This window comes from Ranitomeya imitator, chromosome 2 (genome assembly GCF_032444005.1).
Source record: "Ranitomeya imitator isolate aRanImi1 chromosome 2, aRanImi1.pri, whole genome shotgun sequence".
Lineage (NCBI taxonomy): Eukaryota > Metazoa > Chordata > Amphibia > Anura > Dendrobatidae > Ranitomeya > Ranitomeya imitator.
The window spans coordinates 246,912,136-246,927,346 of record NC_091283.1 but is presented as its reverse complement, the minus strand read 5'-3'; the positions used below and the strand labels follow the sequence as shown (position 1 = coordinate 246,927,346).

The 15,211-nt window shown below is 39.0% G+C and overlaps 1 protein-coding gene across 2 annotated transcripts in view; it reads left to right on the top strand.

The window, feature by feature from the left end:
• Positions 1–14,986, top strand: part of LOC138662895 (zinc finger protein 773-like) — a 117,546-nt gene extending 102,560 nt beyond the window's left edge. The window contains exon 8 of one of the 2 annotated variants that reach the window (XM_069748888.1): positions 13,993–14,986. In XM_069748888.1, the coding sequence (XP_069604989.1) occupies positions 13,993–14,912 (920 nt within the window). In that variant the 3' untranslated portion in view covers positions 14,913–14,986. The remainder of the gene's footprint in view (positions 1–13,992) is intronic. The other variant, XM_069748889.1, reaches the window with a different exon arrangement.
• The last annotated feature ends 225 nt before the right edge of the window (positions 14,987–15,211 follow it).

Below are 15,211 nucleotides of genomic sequence, written 5' to 3'. Positions count from 1 at the left end.
GACTGGAGGTAAGCGCAAGTGTGTCCTAAGCATTCTCCCTGGGGGCCTGCTGGCAGCGTGCCATGAAGTGGGGGAGAGAGATGCAGCAGCAGGACGCTGAGGAACAGACAGAGAACGAGGATCCCGACAGGGAGCGCGCAGAGGTATATAGCAGCCTCGAAAGCAGGAGCGGGTGAGGGACCAGAATCGGGTGTAACAGCTGTTAATTAGTAGTGCAGACAAATTGTCCTAGACTAAAATCCGTTTTCAGACGGCCCAATATGTACCACTCAGGGAAAACTTACCTGCTCCAAAGATCAATAGCAGCTTCTAACTAATGACCATGCTGCGGTCTGTCAAGGAATGAGTGCAATATCGTTATTAAGACTAGGGATGTGTGCAATCATAATGTCTGGAAGATCTGTGCCATTATTTATTATGAATATGGAGATTATCTCTGAAAGTTAAGTGTTCCCTGAGAGGTATATACTGTATTGTCACATACTATCTGTTCCTGACACTGGAGTGGAGTATAAACTTACAAAGTATATAGTTTGAGGTCTGGGATCTGCAAATATGTGGGTAGTTTGAGTGAGTGTGTATACGTCACCTCACCCTATATAATGAACTGTGATCTGTGCTCTGCTTGTGACATCCCTGACATGTGCTGCTTACAAGTATAAAGCAGCTGCTGGCATCGAAGCAGAACGCTGGGAGGGAGCGCCGAGTAGGTAAGTGCAATGTTTTTTTTTTTGTTTTTTTTTTATGTTTTCTGATGGAGCGATGCATACCAGGATGGGGGTGGGGGGCAGTTGTAAGGATTTGGCCAGTCATACCAGAAAAGGGATGGGGCCAATCATACCAGGATGAAATGGGGGCCATGCAAACTAGTATAGGGATGAGGGCGATCATTCTTGCCAGGCTAAGGATGAGAAGGTCATGTGTATCAGGGTAGAGATGAGGGGGCCATGTTTATCGGACTACGGATGAAGGGCCATGTGTATCAGGATGGGGGTGACGAGACCATATATACCAGGAGAGGGGATATTAAGTACAGTGTTGACCACATTTTTTGCTTCTATTTTTTTTCCTAATTTCATTTTCTAAAACCTAGGTGTCTTATACTCCAAAAAATACGGTGTGTATGTGTATATTTATATATATATATATATATATATATATATATATATATATATATATATATATATATAATTTTTTTTCTCAGTGAACTCATTCCTCATGTTTGGCCTCATTAAAATAAAAACACTCATGCTCCGCTGGCGGCCGGCTCCACTTCAGCAGTGTCGTGACTCCCTGTCCCGGGGCTTATGTGAGGTTGTTACATCACACGAACCCTGCACCCGATCAGCGGCAGCTTCACTGTTCCTTCCTTCTGATGTACTGAACATGAACAGGAAGCCAGGGCCGCGGCTGCTCTCTGCCTCATGATGCTTGATTTGTCCGAAGGTGGGGACAGTGACGTCAGCGCTGATTGGGCACAGGGCTCACATGACGTAAAAACGTCAAAAGAGCCCCAAGAACACAAGCGCCAACACCAGTGAAACGGCGCCACCATGGGAGGTTTGTATTTAAAGGGGCACTGTCACCTGAATTTGGAGGGAACAATCTTCAGCCATGGAGGCGGGGTTTGTGGGTGTTTGATTCACCCTTTCCTTATCCGCTGGCTGCATGCTGGCTGCAATATTGGATTGAAGTTCATTCTCTGTCCTCTGTAGTACATGCCTGCACAAGGTGCAATCTTGCCTTGTGCAGGCGTGTACTATGGAGGACAGAGAATGAACTTCAATCCAATATTGCAGCCAGCATGCAGCCAGCGGGTAAGGAAAGGGTGAATCAAAAACCCCGCCTCCATGGCTGAAGATTGTTCCCTCCAAATTCAGGTGACAGTGTCCCTTTAACAGGACCAAACATGAGGAATGAGAAGGGTTTGTCCAACTAGTTGTCAACCTTTTTAAACATCAAAAATCCCACACAGGGAAAAGTCATTATTATACCTAGAGTGTGGGAAATGAATGACAGGAAAATCGTATTTTGTTGACCTTCAAAAATAACTCAAGACGGGGAGAGCCTATATATATTATTGACAAATTGTACAAAAACTTGATGTGTGCAGCGTGCGTTCAAGCATGGAATATTATATGGGAGTTGTATAGGATAAACCTAATACCAACAGAAAATAATTTTATTTGTGTAGGCCGGTAATATTGACTTTTATTGTGCGCTTAGCCTTGATTACTAGTGATGTCTGCTGATATGCTAATTATGCATTGTGTTATTGAGCCAGTTTGTTGACTTCTAGAACAGAGAGGGAAAAACTGCAAATAGTTTAAATAATTAAGTAATGCTACTTGATCTCGTCTCCATTTTTACCCTTCATGTAAATATTGAATGAGGGACACTTGTTAGGTCTAAAAATAAGTTACATGCCTCTGTATAAAGAGACTGACAGAGAGAAACAGCCAGAGAGATTCTGCCAAGACATCTATACATCTCAAAAGGACCAGAGACAGGACAGCAGCCATTTTACAACATGGCTCCATTACGAGGGATGCGGAGCTATCATTCTATACGAAACAACCTAGGGATTTTCAGCCTCGGTTGGAAGAATACAGATCTGCTCCATTGACCATCGCTGAACCATGGATACTTTTGGAGAAGCCAGGTTGAGAGCCTCAGATCAACTGGCCTCGTACCTTGTATGATCTCAATGGACTGTCATCTTCCTACACTTGTTGTTACCTCCTCTATGTGTGCGTGCCACAGGTGGAGTAACTGACCCTGGAATATGAAGCCAGTTTGTGATCCTTGGATCAACTGGCCTTGTATGGATTGGCATCTTCCTACCCTTGTTACCTCCTCTCTGTGTGTGTGCCACAGGTGAGGTAGCGACCCTGGAAGATCTGTAGTCACAGCTGCCATTATCTCGGTGAGTCAGCGGAAGGGCGAGACTCTGTAATGTGTAATCTTGGGCATTTTGCTGGGACTATGTGTTCTATGTGTTATCTGTCTGTTTTGTGGTTCAATAAATCATTGCCACACTGTTATACCCTCACCCTGTGTTGTCTGAGTAGCGTTTTCCCCATATTAAAAGGAGAGCATGCATGTGGCGGGACAATCCCTGGTCCATGCAGTTTCGGCTAGGCCCCTGACCCCCCCCCCCCCCCGTCCCCGTGTGTCCACAGACTTTCTTCAATAGTCTCCATGGGAGACTAGAAGCTGTCAAAACCTGATTGGCTCTGCTACATACAGGCAATGATCAGATCGCCTGTATGTAGCAGATTTGATCACTTGCTATGAGTGCCGCGGGTAACGTACTCCGTAACCGCTGCTATTAACCTTGTTTTTACTATTGATGCTGCCTATGCAGCATCAATAGTAAAAAGATGTAATGTTAAAAATAATAAAACAAAAAACCTGCTATACTCCCCTTCTGTCGTCGGACGATGCGCTCGCGCCGGCCGCCATCTTCCGTTCCCAGAGATGCATTGCGAACTTACCCAGAAGACTTAGCGGTCTCGCGAGACTACGTGATATACTACGTGACTGGGCAATATACTACATCGCTGGGCAATATACTACGTGACTGGCCAATATACTACGTAACTGGGCGATACACTACATGGCTCTGTGCTGTATACTACGTGACTAGGCAATATACTACGTGACTGGGCAATATACTACGTCGCTGGGCAATATACTACGTCGCTGGGCAATATACTACGTGGCTGGGCAATATACTACGTGGCTCTGTGCTGTATACTACGTGACTGGCTAATATTCTACGTGACTGGGCAATATACTACGTGACTGGGCAATATACTACGTCGCTGGGCACTATACTACGTGGTTGGGCAATATACTACGTGGCTGGGCAATATACTATGTGGCTGGGCAATATACTACGTGGTTGAGCAATATACTACGTGGACATGCATATTCTAGAATACCCGATGCGTTAGAATCGGGCCACCATCTAGTGATAAATAGTATATAGTTAAGACAAAATATAATCTGGGTAAACCATGTGTAGATATAAAAAAAAATCAGTCATATGTAGCTCCATCTAGTGGCTATGTGCAAAAGAGTGCCATCATAGAGTAAAATGTATCCTAAGAGAGTGTCACTATCAAGGATGAAATGAGATTGAGTGCACCATACAGTTGTGCTCAAAAGTTTGCACACCCCGGCAGCATTGTTGCTTTCTTGGCTTTTTTTTTTTTTTTCATTATGCATCTCATCATTTCTAATGCATTCCGCAATTTTTGTGCACATGTTGTGGATTTTTCCGCTATAAAAACGTATTGCGGAAAAATCTGCCGCATGTTCAATAATTTTGCAGATATTTTGCGGTTTTCCCACTATTTCTATGCCTTGGGAAGCTCCGGAAAAAAACACGAAAAATCCGTGCAAAAAACTGTTAAAAATTAATTTAATTATTCTTATTCTGTACTGAGCACATTGCTTCTTGCTGACATTACAAACCGCTATTTCTGTGTATGTAGCTCAGAGTATAAGTCAATGCCATATACAGGGAACACGTGGTCTGTGGGACATATAAATAACGTCTCTTAGGAGGGTGGGGGGCTTTTGTCATGTGGGAGCTGCCACCTCCTGCCTTCACCATCATTCTCCATGGACATCGGACAAGGAAGCAACAGCTGATAGCCATGATGATTTCAGACTTCACACTAACAGACGGCTCTTACCATTCAGAACTCTGGGAAAGATGAGTAACACGCGCTGATATTTACACTTGGACAATCTGTTTGTAACTATTTCATGAAAATATCATGACATTTTTCTTTAAAAGTAAGCACCTGGTGAATAGTCCTGATTAAATAAATGTGCGAAATAAGCATATTTTAACATTGGCCAGCTAGCCAGTTTTGATTTTTTGTGCTATTTTTGCGGGAATTTCCTTCATCTTGCACACGGGGGAAGACAGAAGAGCTCTGCTAGATGTTTTGCAAGTTTTCAGGAATTCCACTTCAAAACTTCAAGTCACAAAGATCTCTCAAGAACCTATGAAACAGACTGACAGGTGCAAGACGGATTGACAAGCACTAGCATCGGAAGTGCTGAAGACAGACGTGCTGATGACCAGAGCCCAGCATTGTACAGCAAAGGAACTACAAGCTGAGATATTTCAAGGTAAGAAAAATGGATTTAATTAATACGTATTCTAAGTCAAGTTCGCTGGAATTTTTAAGTCTAGGTGAAAAGTCTAAAAACGTAGAAATATTTGGCTTAGCTTATTTGCAGAATGCAAGATAGCAAATCTAAAGTTAGATTCTAAGCTAGTATCTAGGAAAAAAGAAAAAGAACAACTGAAAAATATTTTGCATATGATTGATGTATTTCACAAGTACGTTACAGAGAAGTCCAAAAAAGACTGTGTAGAAAGAATTTCTAAGGAAATTAATGATGTTCCCAAGATTGACTGTAACGTAAAGAGTCAACAAGAAGTGACACAAGTGTGTGTTATAACCAGTCAAGGTGACCTTGTTTCTCATGATGAAAAACAAGATGGAGATAACGTAGGAGACATGACATCTGACAAAGATGATGTACAGGGGCCAGAGGTCCGACTCCAAACTAAATCTAGAAAAATCTTGATAAAATTATGCAAAATCATTCCTGCATATGATGACAAAATCCATGTGTGCAGAAATTCAGAGATATTTGAGAGTTTTGCTGATAAGTTTGATTTGACTAATAAGGAGAAAAATCAATTGTTTAAAATGTGGCTTCCAGTAACTTTCTCCAGAAAACTCTCATTAAAAATCCAGAATGATGAGTTCCATGAAGACATGACTGATGTAGAAAGATTAAAAATTTTGATATTCTGTGGATTAAAAGAAAATTATCCAGATGTTGATATTCTTTCTAAAATTGAACATTGGCCGGAAAGAATGTACTTTTACATTCATGTCCGTTTTTGAAAGGGTGTACAAAATGGTCAGTACGAATTTGAATAAACAATCAATGATAAATTGCTTTGTAAACAAATTTGGATTCCTACATCCTGCATCTCGTGTTATTGCATCACAAAAAGATTCTTTATATGAATGTGCGCAATCCCTTGATTTTTCCAGAAAACATGAGAATCTTGAAAGGAAAACAAATCATACTAAGTTTTTTAAAACAGGCAGAATTATATCTTATGAGAAACCAAAATCTCCAAAACTGACCCAAAATCACATCTATGAAGTACGAAGAAAATTACATATTTGCTACAAACCCTATGAGTCCATTAAAGAAGTTGCTCTGAATGGGTTAAAAGTTGAAGGGCCAGATCTGTCTGTAAAGATGGTGGAAATTGACAGACAGAAGCAGGTGAGTATCTCAGGGGGTGAGCTGAACACTCCGTTATCACAACTCATAAGTCTAAAGATGACAGTTTTAGGTTTTCAACAAATTATCGACAGAGGTAAATTTTGGTTTAGGAATTGGCTAAAAATGTATATTATATGATGAGTTATACAATGTATGATTTATTAATATGTAATTATTTTATTCAATATAATTCTGCAGTTACATATTTTAATATAGTATACAGTAAATACTGTAGCATATTACTGTAGCATATTTGTATAAGTAGAGATTATATATTAACTGTATTTTTATATGTATAATGAAATAATTAAAATTTAATCCAGTAATAATATTTAGAATTACAATAAATACATAAATGAAATATATACGTATATATAAGATATTTTAATTATTTTGTTTTTAAATAAATATGAAATTAACCTTTTATCTTATTTTTCCTTAGTTTTCATTTCAAAACAGGAATTGGAAAAAATCTCTTACGTGGATTTATGTCTTATTCACACAGGAAGTTACCGTATTTTCCGGCGTATAAGATGACTGGGCGTATAAGACGACCCCCCAACTTTTCCAGTTAAAATATAAAATCTTCTTAAAACTCGGGGGTTGTCTAAGGCTACGTTCACATTAGCGTCGCGTCGCCGTTGCGTCGGCGACGCAGCGGCGACGCAAGGAAAAACGCGCGCAAAAACGCGCGCGTTTTGCGACGCGTGCGTCGTTTTTTGCCGAAATCGGACGCAAGAAAAATGCAACTTGTAGCGTTTTCTTGCGTCCGACGCTAGCGTCTAAAACGACGCACGTGTCGGAAAATGCGTGCAAAAAGACGCACGCGTCCCCTATGTTACACATAGGGGCGCGTCGCCGCTGCGTCGCCGACGCAACAGCGACGCACATTAGCGTAACGCTAATGTGAACGTAGCCTTAGGCCGCCGTCACACTTGCGAGTTTTACGGACGTAAGAGCGCAGAAACTACGTCCGTAAAACTCGCATAACATACGGCACAATGCTTCTCTATGCCCCTGCTCCTATCTGCCATATTTTACTGATCCGTATTATACGGCTTTCTACGGCCGTAGAAAATCGGAGCATGCTGCGTTTGTCACCGTATTGCGCAAATACAACGCCAATGAAAGTCTATGGAAGCCCCAAAAATACGGATTAAACACGGACCAGCAGTGTGACTTGCGAGGAATACGCAGCGCTGTTAGAGAGAAAAGCCGGTAATTCAGTGCGGTGTACAGTAAAATCACACTGACAGCTTATAATAGAATAGGTAGAATAAATGTCTACACATAGAATAGGTATATATATATATATATATATATATATATATATATATATATATATATATGTCATTGAGACATATATATTATTATTATTATTATTTCATACAGCGCTAGATAGCTTTAAAGCCGGTAATTCAATTACCGGCTTTTGCTATCTCCTTCCTAAACCCGACATGATATGAGACATCGTTTACATACAGTAAACCATCTCATATCCCCATTTTTTTTGCATATTCCACACTACAAATGTAGCAGAGGGCGCCCTCTTATGAACTCGAGCCAGGGAGCTTTCTAGGAAATTTCCCACGATCTAGGGACAGCCAGCAGAGGGCGCCTCACCGCAAATGAAGGTAAATATAGGTCATTGACCTACTTTACCTTCATTCTTCGGGGTTTTGCAGCCAGGAGCAGCTGCATTAGCAGAGCTCGTGGCTGCAAAATATTTTAACCCCTTCAGATGGATTTACATCGTTGGATGTTATAGATCTTCGGAAGGTATGGATATTGTTGGTTTATTATTATTTTTTAGTTACAGATCGAGGGTCTTCAGTGAGTGGATTGAGCGTAGAATAAATTATTACAACAACCTTTGTGATTTTTCATTAAAATAATTTTTAATAATGTGGGTTTTTTTTAACCCTTTACTAGTATTGGATTAATAATGGATAGGTGTCGTAATTGACGCCTCTCCATTATTAATTTGGCTTAATGTCACCTTACAATAGCAAGGTGGCATTGACCCTTCATTACCCCATATCGCACCGCTACACGGGAATGGGAAGAGAGTGGCCGAGTGCCAGAATAGGCGCATCTTCCAGATGTGCCTTTTCTGGGGTGGCTGGGGGCAGATGTTTTTAGCCGGGGGGGGGGGGGGCAATAACTGTGGACCCTCTCCAGGCTATTAATATCTGCCCTCAGTGACTGGCTTTACTACTCTGGCGGAGAAAATTGTGTGGGAGCCCACGCCAATTTTTTCCGCCATTTAACCCTTTAATATAATAGCTAGAATGGCCAAATTTAGCATATACACACTACTAACATTAGTAATGTGGAATATGCAAACAAAATGGGGATATGAGATGGTTTACTGCATGTAAACCAGGTCTCATATCATGTCGGGTTTTGGAAGGAGATAGCAAAAGCCGGTAATTGAATTACCAGCTTTAAAGCTATCTAGCGCTGTATGAAGTAATAATATATATACATATATGTGTCTACTGACATATATATATATATATATATATATATATATATATATATAGTATATGTGTTTTTTTTTTTTTTTTTTAAATATGGATCCCTTGTATTGCCGTATGTCGGTTATGCAAGCCTGCGATAAAAACACGCAGTACGGATGCCATACGGATTACATACGGAGCATGCCATGCGCAAAAAACGTTGACACACCCTGCCTAGGGAGGAGCTACGGACCACTATTTTGGGGACTTTTCAGCGTATTACGGCCGTAATATACGGACCGTATTTTCATACGCCAAGTGTGACACCGGCCTTATACGCTGTATGTCGTCTTATAGGGCCGGTGACTAATGTGCCTTTTTTTGGGGGGGAGTGGTCCCGATGACGGAGGGGGCGTCTCACAGGGAAGTGTGAGTGGAGTATGCCCCATTACCTCACATTGTAGCTGCAGCCAGCGTCAGCGTGGGGTGCTGGGGAGCGGCGGCGGCTGCTCCTGTTTGTGCCGCGTGGGTGCTGTGGGGCGGCGGTTCCTCTTCCTGCAGCGTTGGGGCTCTGTGCTGTGGGGTGGCAGCAGCGGCGTATCTTCACGCAGTCAGTCGGGGCTCCTCCAGCATCTCCTGAAAGCCCGGAGGCACCGGCAGCTCCATTGCTGCGATGCGGTGGCCTCCGGGAAAATGGCCACTGGGGGCGGCGCATGCTCAGATTCAGATCTCGTCTCCCGAGCATCCCATGCTGACGCTGGCTGCAGCTACAATGTGAGGTAATGGGGCATACTCCACTCACACTTCCCTGTGAGACGCCCCCTCCGTCATCGGGACCACTCCCCCCCCCCACCCACCATAGATACCCGGCGTATAAGACGACCCCGACTTTTAAGAAGATTTTCAGGGGTTAAAAAGTCGTCTTATACGCCGGAAAATACGGTATATTAACTGCATGATTTTTATATATTTAACACTTAAAATAAATAATATATAACTAACAACCTAAAATTTGTGTATTGTAAGTTTTTTGTAACAATCTAAAACTTGTTCTCCACTGCATGGCATGACATGTCACACCCCTGTTTCAATTTAGAGTTGTAAGAAAGAAACCTTAGGAATTTCCTCAGCCTTTACATTCAAATGGATTTGGTTGCAGGCCCTGTACCGAAATAGCTGTAGAACATTCAACTCAAGTTTCTTATGGATGAGTCCTATTTATAAATTAGAACATAGTGTTACTGTAGATAGTGTTAGATAATATTTGGGGAATATTCAAAGGAATATTAGAATATTAAATTTTATAGTTTACAATGCGCATTGATAATTAGGATACAATATTTTGGGTTAATATACATATGTTCTTATTCGTTGTATGTGAAATATGTAGTTTCAACGTCTATGTGTGTCACAGTCTGAGAGACAGATGACAGAAGAGTAGGAGCAGCTGCTGAGAGTGAACCTAATGCTAAGCGTGTAGCGTAAGAGTGGAGTGTGGAATGTATGCACTGTTTGACAGAGGCCTTATGATTCATGGTATGTTGAAAAATAAAAAACACTTGTGTTTATGAGAAAATAAAATTCAGTTAAATTATTAGAATATTAAGATATATTTAAATATTATTTACTCAACATATATTTCTTTAGTAATTATTATTTATTGATGTAGTTAATAGGGAATAAGTGCAATCACACATCAATATGGTTTATCAAGAAAATCTACATTTAGAACATTTTTCCTAATGATAATTTTGATATTCAGTGTTTTTTTTAATAGTTACATAGATGAGTACACATCTTCAAACAAATATAAGTCATAAAGCTGATATGACAGTTATAAAAATAATTATTTTTAATTTTGATTTTTACAAATTAATTTTTTCATAAAATAATATTTTTTTATATTAAGGGGGAAATGTGTTTTTGATCCTGATCACATCATCACATTTCATCAATACCTCTTCTTCACACATTTTAATAAAGAAGAAATATTAATAAGGTATTATTAGGTATAATAACAATAAATATTATAAAAGTATTTTTTTTCCTCTAATGAAGGGTATTATATGCAAAGCTGCATAATTTCAATATTTTGGTAATCCAAGGTTATGACAACATCTAGATAAAATAAACATTAAGGGAATGTGTTACTGAGATATAACCTCAGCATTTGTCATCAACATATAAAGGCCTTATTTTTATTTTTATTCCCATTTTTATTTTTCATTTTTCACTTTTTCTTCAATTTTTATTCCTAATTTGTATTTTTTATCTCAAGAAAAAAAACTATATGTAATAAAGTAATGTCTGTACAAGAATATTGCTTTACTAAATATAATGATCATATGGTTTCATTATATAAGAAGTGTTTCAATTCTGACTTAAATACAACAATTATTTCACTCATTCATTCATTTATTCATATATATATTCTTATTTTGGTTCATGGCTACACATTATTACATATTATTGGTCTAATAATTATACTTTATTAATAAAGTTTTAATAATAATAAGGATGAAAAAAATACTTCTTACATAATAAGACACACTGACATCTATGGGTTCAAAGAGAAATTACACCTATGACATAAAAATGTCCAATCACATGAAGAATATGGATAATAATATGTATTTTATTTTTTTCAAGCAAGAAGCCATATTAATATTTTGAGTATTATTGTTTATTAAATTATTTTGCCAAAGAAGAAGAAAATAAGATCTTATTAATATGTTTAATTTGAGGATTCCAATCAATGTCTGTCACCCTCAAAAGGTGGAATTGTTAAATATTAATTAATTGAATTATTCTTATTCTGTACTGAGCACATTGTTTCTTGCTGACACTATCAAAAGCTATTTCTGTGTATGTAGCTCAGAGTATAAGTCAATGCCATATACAGAGAACACGTGATCTGTGGGAGACATATAAGTAACGTCTCTTAGGAGGGTGTGGGGCTTTTTGTCACGTGGGGGCTGCCACCTCCTGCCTTCACGATCATTCGCCATGGACATCAGACAAGGAAGCAACAGCTGGTACCCATGCCATGATTCTACTCCATGAAAGTATGATGACTTCAGACGTCACACAGACAGATGGTTTTACCATTCAGGACCTTGGGAAAGATGAGTAACAAGACAAGCGCTGATATTTACACATGGACAATCTGTTCGTAACTATTTCATCTACTTTTATGTTTTGCTGCAATGTGGTTTTTCTGTGGACAATTCAATAAACCACTATATTATGAGAATACCATGACATTTTTCTTTAAGAGTAAGCACCTGGTGAAAAGTCCTGATTAAATAAATGTGCGAAATAACCATTTTTAACACTATCCCATATCTATCTATCTCATTCCTTCTATCTATCTATAGATAGAAGGAATGAGATAGATAGATGATAGCTATAATAGATAGAAGGAATGAGATAGATATACTGTATATATGATAAAATAGATAGGAATGAGAGATGATAGATAGATCTATAGATAGATCTATACATAGATCTATCCATCTTATTCCTTCTATCTATTATCTATCTATATTTATATCTATCTATCATCTATCTGTCTATCTGTGTGTATAATGGAGTGTGGGTTGGACAAATGTAAAAGAGGAGGTTGGACAAGAAATGACATCAGAAATCTTTTTTTTTTGTTCAATAATACATCTTTATTTAGCTTTCAAAAATGCATCAAAAACGCACCTGCATTTTCTGCCAAGAGATGCAGATTCAGTGCAGAAAAATCAGCAGGCAAATCTGCAACGTGTGCACATACCCTAACAGTAACCCTAACTTTAGCCCCAACACTAACCCTAACTATAGCACTAACCCTAACCTGCCTTATCTGTTTTTTTTTACTTTATAACAAGATCGCTGACTGACACAGCTGTTGCCAGCAGCACCTGTAACACTGTTTCTCCTCTAATCTCTCACTGACAGGAGATTTGAGGAGAAACAGCGTTTTTATGAGACAGATCGCCCGAGAAAGTTCATTACTACAACACACTTTCCTAGTGATTTGTCTTATTGGCTGGTGTGATGCTGATGTCATCAGGACCTGAACCAATCAGGTCTTGATGAGGTCGGGGGTCCCAGTAAGCGTTGTACGCCGGAATCCCATCATTATAGCTAGCGCCAATGTTTATCTATCGTTGGCGGTCACGAAGTGGTTAAGTTAAGGGTACTATCATTTCTGTCCAGGCCTATTTCATGAGTTTTTTATTCTATGGAAGCATGGTTAAAAAGCAATGTCTGACTTTCATTTGTTCATTTTCATAGATTTTTGATTTATTATTATTTTTGTCAGATTCAAGTTATTTCTGTGACCATTGTGGGTTTTTCTGTCATTAAACGAAGGGTACCAACAATTTTTACCACGTGTGTAGGAGGAATGAATATTTTGACTCCACAGCCACTTTCTGGAAATTAGCACGAAGTGGATGTTGGAGAGTGAAAATTACACATGTAATTTTATTACCCAGCACCTAGTGCCCAGATTGTGCTCCAGGAGACACACACCGCAAATTAAATGGATTTTTCTCACTGTATAATATTGGTAAATACAGGGATCCTAAATGTTGTTTGAGCACATTGCAAGACTCAGAAGTGAGAGCGGATTTTGCTGGATTGGTTTATAGAAACTTTGTTGCTTGTCAACAGCCTTTGAGCCACTAATAGTGTGGGAACCTCTGTTTTTCCATTGACCGGTGATAGACCTGAGTGGCAACTTGTTTTTTGTGAGATGAGAATTGGTATTATTTTCACCTACAAAACATTGATTGGTTTCTTTTTATTCGATATTTGGGAGTCAGAATGAACAAACAGTTGAACACCACGCAATACTAGCTCATCCAACAAGGTTGTCTATTAGACTGAACTGTCATTGTCTTAATAATAATAATAATTTTTATTTATATATTGCCAACATATTCCGCAGCACTTTACAATTAAGCGGGGACATGTACAGACAATAAATTCAGTACAAATTAACACAATTTAAACAGTGACCTTAGGGGTAAGGTCCCTGCTCACAAGCTTACAATCTATAAGTTGTCTTGATGAATAATTGTCTTGATGAATAATTAGTTTTTTTTACACAGCTTGCCATTTTTATGGACAGTTTAAATAGAAATGTTCAAAAATATAAAACTCAAGGATATTTTATTAAAAAAAATGTTTTTTGTCTTAGCAGATGACTGTACCAGGAGATCAGAGGGACAGCTGACATCTTCAATTTATAAATCTGATGATCTTGAGATCCTGCAAGGTACAACTGAAGTGAATGCCATTACTCCAGATATATCGTCATCCATTCACAGCAAAGATCTGTCATCTGATCCTATGAAACAGGTCCCATCTTCTGATTCATTACTGACTACTAAGGAAAATCAAAGTCACAAAAGAGGCATTAAAAAACAAACTGCTCCTAAAGCAAATAAGTCATTATCCTGCTCAGAATGTGGGAAATGTTTTACCCACAAAGAGAATCTTGTTACACACCAAATAACTCACACAGGAAAGAAGCCTATTTTCTGTTCAGAATGTGGGAAATGTTTTAACCAGAAAGGGAGTCTAGTTAGGCACCAGAGAACTCATACAGGGGAGAAGCCTTTTTCCTGTTCAGAATGTGGGAAATGTTTTAACCAGAAAGCAGTCCTTGTTAGCCATCAGAGAACTCACACAGAGGAGAAGCCTTTTTCCTGTTCAGAATGTGGGAAATGTTTTAAACAGAAATGTCAGCTTGGTAGTCACCAGAGAACTCACACAGGGGAGAAGCCTTTTTCCTGTTCAGAATGTGGGAAATGTTTTACCCAGAAAGGGAGTCTAGTTAGTCACCAGAGAACTCACAAAGAGGAGAAGCCTTTTTCCTGTTCAGAATGTGGGAAATGTTTTAAACAGAAATGGCATCTTGGTAGTCACCAGAGAACTCACACAGGGGAGAAGCCTTTTTCCTGTTCAGAATGTGGGAAATGTTTTACCCAGAAAGGGAGTCTAGTTAGTCACCAGAGAACTCACACAGGGGAGAAGCCTTTTTCCTGTTCAGAATGTGGGAAATGTTTTAAATGGAAACAGCTTTTTGATAGACATCAGTGCAGTCACACAGCTTAGAAGCCTTTTTCGTTTTCTTAATGTGGGAAATATTTTACTTGCAAATCAACTGTTAATAAATATCAGAGACATCACATAGGGGAGAAGCCTTTTTTATGTTCATAATGTTGGAATAGTTTTAACCAAAATGTAATCTTCTTAAAGGGGTTGTCTCTTGTCATTTCTCATGTTTGCTGACAAAAGGATAAAACTAAACTTTATTGAATTCCAAATGTAAAACTATACCCATAATTTACTCCCTTAAGGTTAGTCAGTAGGTGACTAATAGAAAAAACATGTACCCCACAGTTCAGTATATA